The following is a 19190-nucleotide window of genomic DNA, read 5'->3' on the forward strand; positions in this document are numbered from 1 at the left end:
AGAAGCTGAAACTGCTTGTAAATGATTCAAGAACACTTCATGATTGTTAAAATAAGTCTAAATCACATCAAAAACAATTTAGAAACTTGTGTATGTTTAAACCGGAAGTTTGAATAGCATGTGTAAAAGAAGAAAAAAAACAGTGAGAGTCGAAATCCGTACATCATAGATATCACTATAATACGACTTTGAAAGTAAAACAGTTCCATTTTTATATAAAACAGTGTTTAATATATCTATAACATTAATGTTTGAAGGGTTTTAAGCTAATATAAAACATATTTGTCAGTATGAAACACGGAAACGGAACGAATAATAACCGATTACGTTTTGTAATTTACACATCGTAAGCTGGTTTACGGTTGTCTTTTACTTTTTTGTATCATTTCATTCAAGCAGATACCAGTTTATTTTAATCAATGCATTGAAAAGAAACAAGAAATTTGTTATGAAGTGTTTAACTTTTAAATTTATCAGTTATAATTTGATATTGAATAAAAATAACTTAATATGGATTAGGTAAAATTATTAGTTTGAAAAATGATAAGAGCGCCCTCTACAATATCAATAACAAACATGGCGGAACGTAAACAAACCACCTCACGATTTTTTTTCTCTTATTTCTTGCTTATTGTACTCTATAGTCTGCACCCCTTCTGGCAGGTTCAATTTTGGAGAATAAAACCGTGGACTATACAAGCCTTTTAACGGTACTGCAGGGTTAAACCAGCTTAGATTGTCACCTGGTAGGAATGTTGCCCTGGGTGTGGGAGGTTCTGGGTTTGATCTATTGCAGGGTTAAACCAAAGATTTTTACATGAGTGTTTGCTACTTCTCTACTTCGCATGCAGTATTTAGGAGAAAAATGCTCAGTGTTAGAATAATGTTTATGGATGACATATATTCTTGATTATTGTTACCCTATTTGGTATTATATTACATGTACTTTGATATTACATGCCAACCAAGGTACTCATGAGTTTCTTCTAACTATATTCCCTAACTTAATAAGTGTTAAATATCTTTTGGTATACTTTATATGATTTGAATTTTGTCAGAATTGTTAAAAGAAATCAGCCTTTAACATAATTAAAAGTTAAAATTTGGTTAAGATGTAAACATAACAATACTTTTAGTGACCACAAGACAGCAAAATAGTCAATGTCAACCAGACTTATAAACTGTGTATTACAGTTTTTTGTATGATCCAAGGTACCATCACATCCCTTCAAATGTTAGTTTAATGGGTTTTTTTTATTGATAACAGAGTAACACCAAGTCAAAATAAACTGTTGACACAGAGATATGTCTCATTTATCAGCATAAAATTCAGAAAAAGACAATCTGATCGACAGCAACATTGCTTATCATTTCAGTCACTGGACTATGGTTTAGTGGGCAGGGCCTGAAAATGGTCGACAAACTGAGATGTACAGACAGTAATGTAACTTTATAGAAAAATATTGTTGTTCACTGCAAGTAGTTCCTACCAATATAACTTAAGCAGAAAAAATTAACATTGAAAATTTGAAATTAATTCAAAGTCACTGGACCATGTCCTAGGGGGCAAGGCCTCAAAATAGTTGTCAAATTGATATGTACTGATAGTAATGCAACTACATACAAAATATTATTGATCTATCACAAGTAGATCCTATCAAACTAACTTAAGCGGAAAACTTAACATTGAAAATTGCTTATTAATTCAAAGTCACTGGACCATGACTAGGGGGCAGGGCCTCGAAATAGTCGTCAAACTGATATGTACTGATAGTAATGCAACTTCATAGTAAATATCAATGATCTATCACAAGTAGTTCCTATCAAACTAGCTTAAGCAGAAATCTTAACAATTGTTGACGCCTTAGCCGGAGCAGGAGTCCCTGGAAAAGCAATCCCTATGTCTTGCTTTTCGCGACTTTTGTCCCAGGCGAGATAAAAAATTTTGAAATCAAGAGGACATTTCATGGAATGTGACCTGTACTAATTAAAACACTACCAAACATTAGTAAAAAATAAACAATACAAGCTCACCATTTTCTTTAACATCAGTCTTATCTTCTTCAGTCTGACCCCCTTCAGCTGCCCCTCTGTCTTCCTCCTTTTCTGTCACTGGTTCATCTGATGGTTCTATAGACTCATGACTCTGATCTGCACTCTGAGATTCAGTTTCATCATCTGAAAAATTGGCTGGATGTTTTTACAACTGCAAATTTAAAATTTCTTAAAATCAAGGGGACACAGATTTTGTAGACTTTGCTAACTTTGTTAGCTAGACAACAGTTAATTTAATAATATTTTACTTCAATCATTTGATTATTCTCCTTGAAAACAATAAAGGAGACACTTTCCTTTCTACTTTTTCTGAGTTTGGCTAGAATACTGTCAAATGAAGAATAATTTACAAAACTTTTGTTTACTGCGATTTCTCATGTGTGGTTTTGACCTCCATTCCTGCAATGACTTTAATTACCTTTAATGTAATGCAACATCATGGACCTATGTATTTTTGGCAAACAAAAAATAGCATCTTAGCATTGACATAGCAGCACAGTTAGCAGAATAGACAGTTTATCATTGATGTATTTTGAGTTATTTCCCTTGCCTCCAATGTCGGAGGTGTAACTGGTTGATATTTTTATTTGAATAACCAAATTTAAACATGTTGTCCAAGCAAGTCTGATAAAAGATAAATACTAGAATGTAGTGATGAATTATACATCTCCTTTTTAAATCAATTATCTTAAAAAAATAAAAATTGTTCAGAAAACTTTGTTTGAAGCCAAGCGGTATGTATAACAAGTTATACTTGGTTGGTTTATGATGGAATGTTAATATTGCCCTTGGTACCCTCCAACATTGTAGGTTAATGAAATAACAAACTCAAATTATGGCAATGGAAAACAAATTATAAGAAATTAAAGCATTCTGAATATTTTTTTACTGTATATGCAAAATAATGTAAAGGTAAATAATAATCTTCACAATGACATCGTGTTATTCTCATTCTAGTTCACAAGGACATCGTGTTATTCTCATTCTAGTGAATGAAACATTTATAATCCTTTATTTTCTAAAAATGATATGCAAATTAATTAATTGAGATATAATTGGGTAGAACAAATATATCATGTTAGTACCCTGGTAATGCTGACAGCTGCAGGAGGCCATTCATGCTGAAAAGCAGACTTAATGACACCATAAAAACATACATAATTCAAAATGTTTTCAAATGAATATCCTTTATTTATATAAGTTCACCTTCTCAAAGTGTCTATTTCGATATTAAGTCAAAGTCTTTATATTATTTAAGGAATTACTGTAATATTTTGTCCGTCTATGAAGAAATAACATCAAAAATGCTGTGAACACTGAATAACCCGCGTAGCGGGTTATTTTAAAGTGTGCACCACATGGTCGTTTGCTGTATTTTTTTGGAAAAACCTGTTTTCCTTCATCAAACAGAAGCTGAAACTGCTTGTAAATGATTCAAGAACACTTCATGATTGTTAAAATAAGTCTAAATCACATCAAAAACAATTTAGAAACTTGTGTATGTTTAAACCGGAAGTTTGAATAGCATGTGTAAAAGAAGAAAAAAAACAGTGAGAGTCGAAATCCGTACATCATAGATATCACTATAATACGACTTTGAAAGTAAAACAGTTCCATTTTTATATAAAACAGTGTTTAATATATCTATAACATTAATGTTTGAAGGGTTTTAAGCTAATATAAAACATATTTGTCAGTATGAAACACGGAAACGGAACGAATAATAACCGATTACGTTTTGTAATTTACACATCGTAAGCTGGTTTACGGTTGTCTTTTACTTTTTTGTATCATTTCATTCAAGCAGATACCAGTTTATTTTAATCAATGCATTGAAAAGAAACAAGAAATTTGTTATGAAGTGTTTAACTTTTAAATTTATCAGTTATAATTTGATATTGAATAAAAATAACTTAATATGGATTAGGTAAAATTATTAGTTTGAAAAACAAATTATAAGAAATTAAAGCATTCTGAATATTTTTTTACTGTATATGCAAAATAATGTAAAGGTAAATAATAATCTTCACAATGACATCGTGTTATTCTCATTCTAGTTCACAAGGACATCGTGTTATTCTCATTCTAGTGAATGAAACATTTATAATCCTTTATTTTCTAAAAATGATATGCAAATTAATTAATTGAGATATAATTGGGTAGAACAAATATATCATGTTAGTACCCTGGTAATGCTGACAGCTGCAGGAGGCCATTCATGCTGAAAAGCAGACTTAATGACACCATAAAAACATACATAATTCAAAATGTTTTCAAATGAATATCCTTTATTTATATAAGTTCACCTTCTCAAAGTGTCTATTTCGATATTAAGTCAAAGTCTTTATATTATTTAAGGAATTACTGTAATATTTTGTCCGTCTATGAAGAAATAACATCAAAAATGCTGTGAACACTGAATAACCCGCGTAGCGGGTTATTTTAAAGTGTGCACCACATTTTTTATGTTATTTCGATTAGACAGAAAAAATATTACAGTCATTTCTTATAATTTAATTCTTAATTCCATTTTAAACCGGAGTAAATCATGAAAAAACGTTGATGACGTCGCGGTCATATGACAAAATTATGTCTATGAGCTGATAAACAAAACAACGTCAGCCAATCGGAAGACGCATTACATCCAAAATTAAATTATGTAAGAATAATGTATCAAAAACATGCATAACTGTGTATTCTGTTTTGGTCTATACAACAAACATTTATCCAGCATTAAAAAAACCAAAACATAACACCAACATAGATAAGGTTGCTTCAACCAACAGGTTAAATATAACAAACAAGCACATGCATACTTAACAAAACATAAAATACTTCAGGTGAAGGAGATATCATACTAAATAAACTGTAATTATTTTAAACATCCTCAAAAATATATTCCAGGGTTTGTAAGGGTTAAGGAATGACAATACAAAGGTATATGATAAAGGATGCAAGGATTTTATTACACTCAATGTGGGAGGAGAATTTTTATACATTTAGTATGAAATCTTAATAACAATCACTTTTCTTACTTTCTGAAGGTTTAACAACAGCTGCAACATAAAAATAGAAACTAAATGCTGTAAGCTGTTTAAAAAGCACAACAAGCTTCTGATATTGCTTTGAATATTTGTAAAATATCTTTGTGCTTTTTCAATGTTAAAAGCAAACATCACATTCAACACTTTTAAGCATCAATTTAAAGTTATCAGAATAAAATAACCCAGTATAGAAGAAAAAGATAAAACAATTTAAAATCTGGTGTAGGTTGCTATACATATGACATGTTAAACAGTCACTGAATTGCATTTTTTCAACTACATTATAATTGTCACTGTAATATTTGAGGAGTTTTTTACTTTTCATTATATTACATATTGTATTCTGCTGATGAAGATTATATGTAGACCTCTAGATGACTTTCAGTTACTTTTGTCATTGGGTTACTGTCTCATTAATGTAGACCCCACATCACTTTTTATTAATATCCATTTCAAAAATAGTATATACCTGTTGTATCATCAATATGAATATCAGCTTTAATCTTCGTCTTCTCATGTGGCTCCTCAGTTTTATCTTCTGATTCTGTAGCTGTCTCTGGAATTGTCTCCCCTGTCTGATCATCCTTAACTTCCTCTTCCTGTTCACTTTCTTCAGTTTCTTCCTCTTCTTCATCATCTTCTTCTTCTTCTTCGTCGTCTCCATTTTCATCCCCTAGCATAAAAATATTAAAGACAATTAAGTACTGCTAATCTCAAATAATTTTTGTTGATTATATTTTGTATCAACCGTAAGCTATTTTAAATAAAATGTCCACTGTCAGCAATAATTTTTAAAACATTTGTAATGCTGTCCTACTTTAAAAATTTACCATGTTTATTGAAATTGGGGATAAATTTCTATTTCTTGAATTGATCTTGAGTTCTTTATTTCCTAGAACACTTTCTCTTCTTAATCACATTGCTGTCAACATAATTCACCAAGTTGTATATACCATTAGTTCAAGTATTTTGTATAAACAAATTATAATTTTTATAAGAAACAAAGAAAAACTTTTTTATGGTCTTACTTCTTAAAATTTTATTATGAAAATTTCCAAATACACAAAATGTGTATCGTAAACAAAAAATAACATATATAAAAATACACTTAAAGAAGAGTAAATAAAAATTAGCAAGAAGTTATTGCAGAAATGTCACCTGTGTCAAAGAAAAAAGGAAAGTACAAATGTCAAATGAAAAGATAAATGATAATGACAAAAATAAATCAAAAGTGAAATTAACCAACACATGTTTTTCTACATCTGGAAAAAAATAAACAGATGGTTAAAATAAGAGATTATATGAAACAACATCTGACAACAAATTTTAACCTTCAGCCCTCTTATCTAAATTTTCAGTCATATTATCATGCTCCATATTAGAATCTGTCTTTTCTTCATTTTCAACTACTAAGTCCCCAGCAGCCATACTGGCTAGAACACTACCATCTTCCGTAACTTCAAGGTCACTTTTAACAGAGATACTGGATAAGGTTGATGAGGATTCCTTTGTTTGAAGGTCAAGGTCAGTTGGAGTTTTATTGTCTGTTTTTCCCAGAAGACCAGTTTTTGGAGAATCACCATTCGGGGGATTTAAAAGAGGACGCAAGTTTTGAAGGAGTCCAGTAGCTGAGGAATATTAAATTAAATTCAATCAGCATGTTCTTCTATAACTCACAAGAAATTGTAGAAGAATCAAAATTTCTCATAAATTAAAGAAAAAAGCCAAATACTATAATTAATGCAGTAAAAGCTGTACACTGATCTGATTACTGGCTAGCATATACATGCTATATACGGTATGTAAAAAGAAACATTATTGAGTTTCCAAGAATAATTTTCATTTAACTTTTGTAGATAAAAAAAGAGAAGATTTAAGAGAAGCTCAAAGCAGAAATCTTTAATACATCAATGATCTTCTCCCCTTGAAGTTCTAATTATATGAGGCAAAGTATAACAAGTTCATTTGACTTCTATAAATCTTTTTCACTAAATCCCTGTATATATTAACATTGAAAAATGTGCAAAAATATCAATTTGAGAGACTCAGTTAAATATCTGAGTATCATAATTATATATGAATAAGAAACACACTAAGTACACTGAAAATGATATGTAAGCTGGTAATCCAATCATTATGTTTACATATGCTTTTAAAAAGAGAAATCCTAGTAAACAAAATAAAATTACGAAAGAGAATTTATGTAAATAATTTAAGTAATGGAGCAAAAGTCCAGAAAACAATTTTCCAAGTCTGTATGACCAATTGAATAATATTGCATAAGGGCTGTTCCATAAAAACATTCATGGGACCCAGGGAAAGCACTTCCAAATCTCAACTATGGGTGGGTGTCATCTATGTTTTTGCATAGTGGAAATGCAAGTGAAATCTGAATTTGCCTGTATAGGTGGTTACCCCATTTTTAAAGTGCCTTCCCTGGGTACCATGTATGTTTAAATGGAACAGCCCTAGCCAGAGAAACAAGAAACTATGTTCACTGGACACCATGCCCTCTCCACACATATACATTTTTATGTTCACTGAGCCGCAAAAGTTGGGTCAAATCCCTAATTTGGAATGTATTTTTAAAAGTTTACATCATAATAAACATGTGTACTTAGGACAACAACTTCATGGTAACCACCTTAACTCAAAACTTTAACCTAATGAGGGACAGACAAACAGATGGAAAGACTGACGCACAGACTTGAAAACACAATGCACTCAATTATTTAAGGCATAGCATAAAAATATCTTTCAAAAATATTTATAGAAGTAAAATTATCAATAGTGATATCTGAATAAATGATGAGACATTCTAACATAATTATTGGTTTGCACAGCTAGCATGTTATGTCATTTTATATCAAGCTATAGATTCCATGTATTAGTCGATCCACATCCTAAAATATACTTTAAAATTACCTTTTCTTTCTGCACTTGCCAGCTTCTCAATTTCTATGAGCACTAAGTTATTAAAAGTTACCAATAAACAGAATTTTCAGTACATAAAACAATTTAACTTCTACTTTTTCATATTTTTCCATTGTTACAACAGAAATCTAGTTTATTGCAATTTGGATTTCTACTAATTTTAATAACTGAATATGATTTTTGAGCTTGTAAAAAGAACAAGGACTTAATGTCTGTTTGGTGAACCACAAAATTAATACCTTTTTTTTATTTAGGTTCAATTTTTATTCAATAACAATCTATTTTAGATCAACAGAATTTTTTTTATTTTACATGTAAACAACAAAATAGACTTGACTTATCAGTATAGATGGATTAGTACTTAAAATTATTGTCTATTGCTTGCAGTATATTGCTACTTGGTATATTTCTACACTCACAATACCTATTTATCTAAATTTCAACATGCTTACTCAAGTAAAGTTATAACGAATCTAGTAGTAGAACATGGTTTTGAAAACTTTAACAAATGTTCTTGCAAATGGTTGACTCAATTTAGATTGTTACATAATCTTTTGATATAATTCACCATTTCATAAGGGTTATATTTTCAAAAGCATACACTAGAATGTTGTGATTGGTTAAAACCCTTGTAAACCATGGAAATTCAACCAAAGATGTGATGCTTTTCACGTTTTGGGGTACGAACAATTAAATTACCCATACTAGTCTTGTAGATTCTAAAAACATCAAATTTTGAGTTGATGAAATCAAATTTATCCAATTAAAAAACATCTTTAATCAGGTAACTCTACCTAAAAGCTTTGCCTGTCAAGTATGGCACATGAGCAATTTTGATTTAAACTGTGCTTAATTTAATCTTTTGTTGAACTAAAAATGTTTTCATATCTGTATTGACGTGCACATATTGATTGTCAAGTTTGACTTACCAGAGTGAGAAGTAAAAGACTGTCTGTGTGTACTAGAAGTGGGCGTGGCAGCTGGACTTGGTGGTTCCAGGATATCTCTATACTTGGACACCATTAACACAGAGGTGAAGTAAACAATAGCCAATGCTAGGAACTGTGCTTGTTTCGTTTCCTCCTTGTTAAATAGACACACTAACTAGTAAAATGATCAATTAAATTTTTTTCTATCTTTAATTTCTGAAACACTTCAGATGATTTACAAAAATCAACCCCGAGTCATCTTGAGTTAATTTTCTTGACCATGTTCGTGTACGTCTTTGATGTTAGTCTCTAGAATTTGATAATGTTTTAGGATATAATATAATCTGGGTTTCTCTGTTACCTTCTATGTTATACCAAATTTATTAGTCAATCAATTTCACCTGACTGGCTATGATTTAAATAGATCATAAGTGAGAAAATTAACTTCCTTAAATCATTGTTTGATTTCCAATATTAACTTATACAATACTTTTCACTATATCAATGTATTACACATAAAAATTTTCAACAAACCTGTAAAAACAGAATCCCAAATAATTTTTTTTTATGTTCAATGTTCTTCAAACATGTTGCAATTAATTTTTTGCCAAAAATTGTGAAATTAATTTGTGAAAAAGTAAAGATTAATTTTATCAAGTGAACACTTTTATGCCTCTACTTATTCTAAGTTTTTTGCTATATATAAACTTGTCTTTTTAAGGTAATATTTGATTTAAGCATCCATAATTTAAATTTCAAATCAATTATCATAGTAACCATTACAAAAAAGGAAAGTAAACTCCAATCAAAACTCACCACATCTCTATAAACAACTGCCCTTAGTCTGTTAATATCCATGTCTTGTAGTAGTCTATCATAATCCTTTATTGGTGATACACTCTCATTCAGATTCTCTACAATGTTCTGAAAAACAAGAAACAATCTCATTTGTGTATTTGCATGATAGAAACAAGTATTTTTCTTTGTTTCACCATCAAACTGGAAGATGATGTAATAAGTTCGGGTCACACTTATCAACGTCAGTTCATTCATTGTGACATCGGTGATATGTCTGGGTCAAAGTCATTAAGGCCAGGTCAACATATTTGACGTCACAAAGCCCTGATATGCAATTTTATGAAGAGCTGATGAACAGAGTGATACAGACAGTGGGAACACGGAGAAAAGAGAAATTTTGTTTAGTGAAAAAAAGAAAGTTATACCGTAGAAGAAAGTATTCTATTTCTAAATATATAGTGCAAAATTAAGTCTTCCATTTTTTGTAATTTTCATTACCTTTATGTTCAATAATAGTAACTTCTTGAACATGGATGTAATATTTGCTATTGGACAATAGAAAACCCATTCTCAATTTTAACCAATAATAAATCAGACAGATGTAAGAATTTGTTGCTTACCTTTTCTGTAGGATGTGATGCCATGATAAGAGCTTGTATGGGGTCAACTCCATTAACAACCTGGCTCTGACCTCTCATCGATCCTGACCTTGATCTTTCTGAAGGTGTTGAGGCACTAGTTGGCGTCTTTGGGGCCTGTCTATGTCGACATTCCAAGCAATTTCTAACTGTTGATGTGCATACTGAAAATAGTTCAATATTCATTTGACTTTGTTACTTGTTGTATATTATTTATTTATTTCTCTTATAATGTATCTTAAAACAGGTTACAGTTAAGAGTCAAAGTTCATTTCTTTTTAGATACTTAATAGCTTGTTGCAGTTTATTCATGGGATATTAATTTTTAAGGATATCTTGGGTATAGATGAACCATGCATTAAGGGTTTAACAAAATATAAATTTATTTAAGACATGAAGGCAAAATTTTTCAAAACCATAAAAGAGGATGGTAAAGGGTTATTTTCGTGCAACGTGTTTTGCCATTTTTATTTCACGTGCAGCCGTGAAAAAGGTTCGTTATTCACTGTGTTTCGTGAAATCAGTAAAAAGATCAACGTGCAAGAAAATTTTAATTATTCGTTCATCGTGAAATGGCAATTTTCGTGCAGATACCCCCCTTTACGCCCCTCATAAAATTAAGTATCTATGAAAATACATTTTTTCCTCAATCCATGAACAACCCACAAAATTTGAATACAAATACTTCTGTATATATTTACATATATAATACTAAAATTCATGTTGAGTGTATATGAAAGAAATGTTACCTAATCTTAGGCACTGCCTCAGAATCCCTCCTGTTGGCATATTCTTCTCTTGTTCTAACTCAGCAAAGTTTGTAGAACTGGCAAATACCAAGATATCTGTCATGTTCATCACACGATTCAGTATGGATACAGCTTGTTCTATAGATAAACCTTGGGTAGGTTCTAATAACTCTACTTCTCCCTACAACATGTTAAAGACAAGTTTCTAAATTTATAAAATTGTATAAAAGATTAAACTTTATTTTGGTTTAATGGTTAACACAATAATGAAGTAGCCATAGCATCAATGAATTCATATCTATCTATACTGGTTACATTCGACTTCATATGTGTAATACAAATATCCATATGCATGTAATTTTAAATCTTAGAATATATCCTGTAATCTTTGTCATAGAAACATTAATAGTAAGATGCTTTTTCAGTCCTTAACTATCCATTATGACCAATTTTACTTGTGAGATTTTATTTCAAAGGCTGCAGGATAAAAAGTTATTGTCCAACTGTCAATAGAACATACAATCAAGAGGCACATTATTTTACTGCATCTACCATTCTCTTCTAGCACAGCTAATGAAAAGAAATGTCAAACATGTAATGACTGAACAGGTTTTGAAGACTGCCAAATTCTGAACAAATTATTTAAGTTGAAAGAAAATCCATATTATATGCCTAATCTTTTTAAGTTCACTCTTAGTAACACTTTGATTAAAAGAAATTCACCATCTCTGTTCAATTTATACACAACTCTATCTCTTGGAACTTGCTGTATGATCTTTGTGCTTGCCCTGTTGTGCATTATTGAAGGTCATAAGTTGACCTTTAAGGTTAATTTTTATAAACTAATGTTGAGTTACTGGCTTATTCACATTTCACTCCTGAATATGCATGAAATATTTGCCACTGAACATTAAGCAACCAACAATCAATCAATCACACATCTTTTATTCTCATGTAATTCTAACTTATCAATATTTACATTACTTTTTTATACCAAATCAGAAGAATGTCAATTCTTTTGAACTGAGTTGCTGTTAACAAAAATATAGTCTATAACTACTTACATTAGGTGAAGTAGAAGCAGCTAACAAGGGAAGTAATCCACCACAGGAAGTGATTAAATTGTCTGCCAGCTGTGATATCATATGTGTCACATTGACAACATAAACATGGTTCTCACCAGCATTTACAAAGTCTATCACAGTTTTAGTACTATGGCTGCAAATGAAGAAAGGTTAATATATTTAATCTATAAATATTAAAAATCCATACATTCAATGTTCATGGAGTTGTTTGCTGTAATGAAATGAAATCCATAGTTCAAACATTTTATTTCACTTTTGTAGTGACCAAATCTTTTTTTTACAATTCCTGATGAATAATTTTTAATCTATCTATAGCTCAGAATACAGTAAATAAAAAACAATACACACATACAAATCTTAAACAAGTTATAACACAGATGTATAATGTCATTTGTTAATAATACGTCAATAACTTGATCAATTAGCTTGCATTAAAGAAGTAATGTGCCTGTTATAAATTAAAAATTCAGTTCAATAAGTATTTGTTTAGATGCTGACAAATGAGATAATTTAAAACCTATTTTAACCTGAAGTAGCATCTGTGACGAGTGAACCAACACCTTCTAACGGAAAAGCTGGTAGAGTAACCAAGATGGATACCGAAGTATGCTGCGGTTGTCTTAAAACCTCATGGAAATATAATATGTAGAGACAACAACATCTGGGTTACCGCAAGGTGATAGTTTTATTGAGTCTACATGTTTCGCCACTTACGGTGGCGTCTTCAGGACAATTTAAACATAGAAAACAAATACTGAAGTAGCATCTGTTTAAATTATATCTAGTTAGTTGGAATATTGTTCGTGAGACTAGGAAAAAAATAGTTTACATGTACAGCATCATTAAGTGAATTCATACCTTTTCCAAACTTGAAGGTCTGTTTCTATAGAAAACAGCAAATCTGATAACAATTTCTGATGAAGGCCTGACCATCTAAACTCAGGTATCCTAAAAGGTGGAGCCCTTGGTCCAGGGCTAAATATTCTTGTACTGTCTGTCCTCTGTACTGAGGCCTGCCTCCTAGGGTGTTCTTCAGTATCTGCAGTTTGTTCCTCCTCTATTTGCTGACTAGGTTTTTGATTTGTACTTTCTGAGGTTGGTTCTTGTGAATCGTTTGATTTTTTACCATCAACAATGTCAACAACATCATCTATAACTTCATTTAAAAATTGTTCAACTTGTTGCTGAGTATTCAATTCATCAATAGTCTCCCCTTGACTATTATTGCTGTCACCAGATGGTGCTCCTGATTCTGCCAATTCTTTTAAAGTAACAGTACTTTTTGGCAGAGGTTTTGCTATTTCTGCATCAGAGACACCAGATATTGTACTAACTGGGTAATGTCTTCGTTCAGCTGGGTCAAGGTCATCAGTTCTCTGTTTATCATATTCCTTGTACATTCTGGACATGTGAATCTTAAAATCTACGTAGGCTACCTGTAGATAAGCATTGTAGATTTTAAGAATGGACATAATTTAAAAGAACCATACAATAATATGGGAAGTATACCTCTAACATAATCCTGGTTTTTTTTAACTGAAAATTGTCTGTATAAACTTTCATTCAAAAAAAATTAACTCGTTTCTTAGTTTTCAAATTACATATATTGAACAAATAGACAAACTGCATAAAAACATTTTTAGATATATATACAGTCAAACCTGCCTCTAACAGTCACTTCCAGACCCTCCCAAGCGTTTTCTCTATATATTTTAACTCGTTTCAGCAGTCACCTGTCTAACGCGGTCAGCGGTCACCTAATTTTCGCACAAAACCGTCATTTCAACTGTTAACAACGTTCATTTTAATATTTTTAACTAACTCTAAATAATCAGGACGAAAAAGAAAACACTAAAACACTTTGACCCAATCCAGGCCGCAAGTGATGTCAGAATCGTAACAATTTGGAACCACGTTTAAAAGGTACCTCTCTTGAGCGGTCACTTTTGATACTTCCAAAGAGTGACTGCTTAATACAGGTTTGACTGTATGTATCTCCCCTATCTTTGGTAAATCTAAATGAAAAAGTCTTTCAGTAAAATTTAAACTGAATTCACATGTTCACACTTGTATACCAAAACATTAAGACTGGTTTACAACATTCTGAAAAGTGAAATTACCCATAATTCATCAATCCCTGAATTGCAGAATTGATGTTCCTTACCTTTGAATGTAGAATAGCTAATGTATCAATCCAAACTCTCCATCCACCATATTCATACTTAATGGCATGGTGTAATAACATCCTAAATAATGACATCACCATGTCTGTGATCTTAGCTTCCTCTTCATTTTGGGGATAAATGTATGCAAGAGAAAACAGCCAGTCTTGCCAGACAGACATCTGTAACAGTGTTCTGAAATACATCATTAACAGATGTAGTATACTTCTATCTTTGGGATCCTCGCTATTTTCATTGAAGTGTAAAAAGCCTCAGTTCATTTTCAACCAGTGTGATAATTAATTGATGTAATATGATATAGTATCTAAAATGTAGCTGTGTTTTGTCTTCTTATATATAAACATAATAGAATCAAGTGCTTTTTTCTGTTTTGTATTTTATTGTGCCTTTGATCAGACTCATTTGTTCTTATGTAACACATAGGCTTAACTGAACTATACTATCATGTATCTGTTCCCCAGTAAGTAGCTAGGCAATGGGTGTCCCTATTCCTTCATGTGTTTTGTCTACAATTTTTCAATTCAATCTTAGACACTGGGCATTTAATAGCATGCCACACATTGGTAAAGACCTTATAATTGCCTCTACCAGATGTCAACTTCTGAAAGAATTTTGTTGTTTGGTTGTTGTCATACTGATGATTACTCTATTTAAATGAAACAATGTTACAATCTTGTTTTTATGCCTTTCATTGTTAATCAATGAAAATATGTCAAAAATCATCCAATAGTTGAGATTATTTAATAATTTTTACAAAGTAGACTCAAAATTAACATAAGTGTCACTAGAGTAGCTATTTAATATTTTGAATGAAAATAAGTCAGGTTTTATTGCCTCTGTTTGATATTTAAATACAATTTGCAAACTTCTAAAAGAATGAATTTTTTACAATGTGCATAAGGGAAGGAGAAATACTTAAAACGCTTGAGTCTCATGCTTTGTTTATGCAATATGACATGTCTGTTATTGTATCCATGAATACACATACCTTACGTTTTCTCTGCTACTATTGACAGTAGAGGGAGATCAGACAAAAACTATCTTCTAATGTCCATTATTTCAATACACATACCTTACGTTTTCTCTGCTACTATTGACAGTATAGGGAGATCAGACAAAAACAATCTTCTAATGTCCATTATTTCAATATAATTACCTCCTGTTTTCTCTGTTATTATTGCACAGTATAGTTAGATCTGATAAAAACAGCCGCCTCACTTCCATTATTTCTGGTGTCATTTTACATTGTCTAATCATTGTAGCCACAACCTTCAGTATTGCTGAAATTATACATGTAACTGGTTAAAAATCTGACAATATACTATAATCTATCCAGTCAAATTTGTTCAAACCTTGTTATGATTTGTCCACCACATTATCTGTGACTTCTTATTTACATATTTGAATTTTTGTCAGATACTAGGTCTGAAACATTCCTTTGTCAAAATTTACACATCTAAACTGTAATATTATGACATCTTTATCATTGCAATACACAAACAACTTCAACTGACTCTAAAGACTACATCAATTCTAGACTTTTGAGGTAAACGCCATAACTTTTAAGTATGCTTAAGCTTCCATATCTTCAACATTTAATAGCTCATGCAAAATTGGTCACCATCCAGATCTTTTATATTGGGAAGCTTCAACTGCTATCTATGCATGATTGAGCTTAACTTTGTGTAAATTATGATTGCTTGATTGATTATTGGTGTTTAACGCTACTTTCAACAATCTTTGCTAAAAAAAACGGGAAAAGCATTATAACATATGCTTTTCCAAAGACTTTTTTATAATCCTAAGGGCATCGTCCTATAGCTAAAAATTCAAACTTGATCTGTGTTTTATGGTAATAAGCATTATGTATAAGTTTTATAACATTTGGTTTAGGCAAACTAAAGTTCGAGAAAGGAAACTAATTTTGAGATGTATGGATGGACGTATGGACGGACAGACAAGGGTAAGACTTAATGCCCCTCCACTGCGGCAGGGTAATAAAAATGTTCAAAATTGAAAGAAAGCTTAATTTCAGCAATGCTAACAATAGTGTAAAGTTTGAAGTAAATTGATCAAAGCATACTTGAGCTAGTGCTCAACATGTGAAAATTGCCATACATTTGACTGATCAAGTCCCATAACTTTGGAATAACAAACCAAAAAAAAAAATTATTTGAAAGGGAGATTTCTTCCATTGATTCAAATATTTCAAACAAGTTTCATGAAATTTCAAAATATAAAATCTACATTAGATAATTGAAAAATGATTATATTCAATATAATGATCTAACCGTACAACAATTTAAACATACTTACAAGAATTTTCTATTCTAAAATGTGATTCAGGATCTATTTGTCTCTCTGTTGTCATCTCTAAGGTAATTCTCTCAGTCAAAAGCTAAAAGTGAAATGTACATTTCCTAAGAAGTTCACCGAATGAAAATTGTTTTAATTTTGTGGCTAAGAAAATGTTTGTTTAAATGTAAGAATATTTTTTGAGGTAATAATCTCACAAATGGATTACATATGCAACATGTTCATATGCCTGTCTCAAATCAAAAACCATATCAGTGCTTGTTATTAATCATATCTCAATTGAACTTTTATCTTAATTAAATTTAGTGTTGATGGATGATCATTAATGCATACCACACATCTTTGAAATATACAGTGAAATATTTTCATATTATTTAACTTTCGTATAATTATGTATTAATGGACTGTATATTTATAGAATAAGGCTTATAATGTCTACTGAATATAAAGCAAAAGTCACATGGAAACTTCTTTTAGGATATTGTTTGAACACTAGTTCCTATTCATACCTCAAACAAAGCATTATATGTAGGTAATGTTATCCTTTGTTCATTTAACATCAATCTTTCACCCAGTAATGAGAACTGATTATAAGGTCCCATACATTCTTGTTTCCTCCTGAAAATGTAAATAATCATTATGTGTCATATAAGATAAGCTACAGTCATAGTTTAATTATTATTCTGTGTCCACTGATATAATAATTTTGCACTTCAATGTGTATTTAAGTTTACATATTGTATTGTTTTTAAATACTGTGGATTCATTTATTTTTGTGGATGCTGATTTTCGTGGATTAATGGAAAATTTGTAATTCGTTGAAATTTAATTTCGTGGATCACCTGTACCCACGAACTCCACGAAAATTGGTATCCAACAAATAATAATGAATCCACAGTAAACATATATTTTTCTCTTCCCTAATAGAATAATGTCCAATCCTTTCTACATGATGCTATGGTTAAATTTTGTAATCTGACAATTTGTCAAACATCATCACATTTCTATTCATTCTGCAGGATTTTTTTTAATAACACCTTCAGTTCTGTTTTGCATATATTTTACTTTATTAAGATTAGAAAAACCAAGAATAGTCAAATAAAAAATAGAATAAAACTAGAGGCTCTCAAGAGCCTGTGTCGCTCACCTGATTCTACTTTGGTTTTGGAAATCATGTTAGAATAGATTAAAATCATAACAGATACCCTAATAATGAGTGAGGCCAAATTTGGTTTAATATTGGCCCTGTAAGTTAATAAAAAATCCTGGTGGCCATCTTGAACAGTAAATCAGCAACAAAGTAGCAACACTTCATCAGCACCTCATAAGAAACATTTATGCCATGTTTGGTTTCATTCCATTCAGTGCACCTCTAGAAGAAGCATTTGTATGTATTTCCAATATGGTCTTATGTTAAAGGAAGTCCCCCCGCTTGCAGCCATCATGGATGAAGGATCAGCTTCAAAGTAACAACACTTAGTCAGCACCTCAAAAGGAACATTCATGCCATGATTGGTTTCAATCCATTCAGTGGTTCTCTAAAAGAAGACATTTGTATGTATTGTCCGTATGGTCCTTTGTTAAACACTGTCCCCAGCTGGTGGCCATCTTGGATGATGGATCGGCTTCAAAGTAACAATACTTGGTCAGCCCTTCATAAGGAACATTCATGCCTTGTTTGGTTTCATTCCATTCAGTGGTTCTCTAAAAGAAAACAATTGTAAATATTTTGCATAGGGTCCTATGTTAAACTAAGTCCCCCTCAGGCAGCCATCTTGGATGATGAATCGGCTTCAAAGTAACAACACTTGGTCAGCACCTCATAAGGAACATTCATGCTATGTTTGGTTTCATTCCATACTGTGGTTCTTTAAAAGAAGACATTTGTATGTATTTCCCTTAGGGTCCTATGTTAAACTAAGTCCCCCCGCGGGCAGCCATCTTGGATGATGGATCGGCTTCAAAGTAACAACACTTGGTCAGCACCTCATAAGGAACATTCATGCCATGTTTGGTTTCATTCCATACAGTGGTTCTCTAAAAGAAGACATTTGTATGTATTTCCCATAGGGTCCTATGTTTAACTAAGTCCCCCGCTGGCGGCCATCTTGGATGATGGATTGGCTTCAAAGTACCAACACTTAGTCAGCACCTCATAAGGAACATTCATGCCATGTTTGGTTTCATTCCATTCAGTGGTTCTCTAGAAGAAGTTCAAAATGTATAAAGTTAACGACGACGACGGACGCCAAGTGCTGAGAAAAGCTCACTTGGCCCTTCCGGCCAGGTGAGCTAAAAAAAAGGATATAAACTAGTGGGCCCCGTTGTGAATAATGTGTGGTAAAAAATTTGTATCTTCATCATTGGATGGGGTTGTCAACTGAAACCAAAGTTTTTGACCTTGACCTTTGACCAAGGAAGTTGTACATAAATTATGACACACCCTCTGGTGTTGGTTT

General features: G+C 31.6%; 1 protein-coding gene across 20 annotated transcripts in view; it reads right to left on the bottom strand.

Annotated features, from left to right (window-relative positions):
- Positions 1-19190, bottom strand: part of LOC127716233 (neurobeachin-like) — a 237747-nt gene that overhangs the window by 173158 nt on the left and 45399 nt on the right. For 16 of the 20 annotated variants that reach the window (XM_052222341.1, XM_052222343.1, XM_052222339.1 and 13 more), the window contains 14 exons: positions 17241-17349; positions 16732-16813; positions 15572-15695; positions 14397-14589; positions 13091-13668; positions 12212-12365; positions 11148-11328; positions 10381-10562; positions 9779-9886; positions 8963-9116; positions 6431-6727; positions 5569-5772; positions 5091-5111; positions 2035-2178 (listed from right to left, as the gene is read on the bottom strand). In XM_052222341.1, the coding sequence (XP_052078301.1) occupies positions 2035-2178; positions 5091-5111; positions 5569-5772; positions 6431-6727; positions 8963-9116; positions 9779-9886; positions 10381-10562; positions 11148-11328; positions 12212-12365; positions 13091-13668; positions 14397-14589; positions 15572-15695; positions 16732-16813; positions 17241-17349 (2531 nt within the window). Of the gene's footprint in view, positions 1-2034; positions 2179-5090; positions 5112-5568; positions 5773-6430; positions 6728-8024; positions 8067-8962; positions 9117-9778; positions 9887-10380; positions 10563-11147; positions 11329-12211; positions 12366-13090; positions 13669-14396; positions 14590-15571; positions 15696-16731; positions 16814-17240; positions 17350-19190 lie in introns of all 20 variants that reach the window. The other 4 variants (XM_052222340.1, XM_052222344.1, XM_052222345.1 and 1 more) reach the window with 4 other exon arrangements.

The sequence above is a fragment of the Mytilus californianus genome, unplaced genomic scaffold, assembly GCF_021869535.1.
Source record: "Mytilus californianus isolate M0D057914Y unplaced genomic scaffold, xbMytCali1.0.p SCAF_9, whole genome shotgun sequence".
NCBI lineage: Eukaryota > Metazoa > Mollusca > Bivalvia > Mytilida > Mytilidae > Mytilus > Mytilus californianus.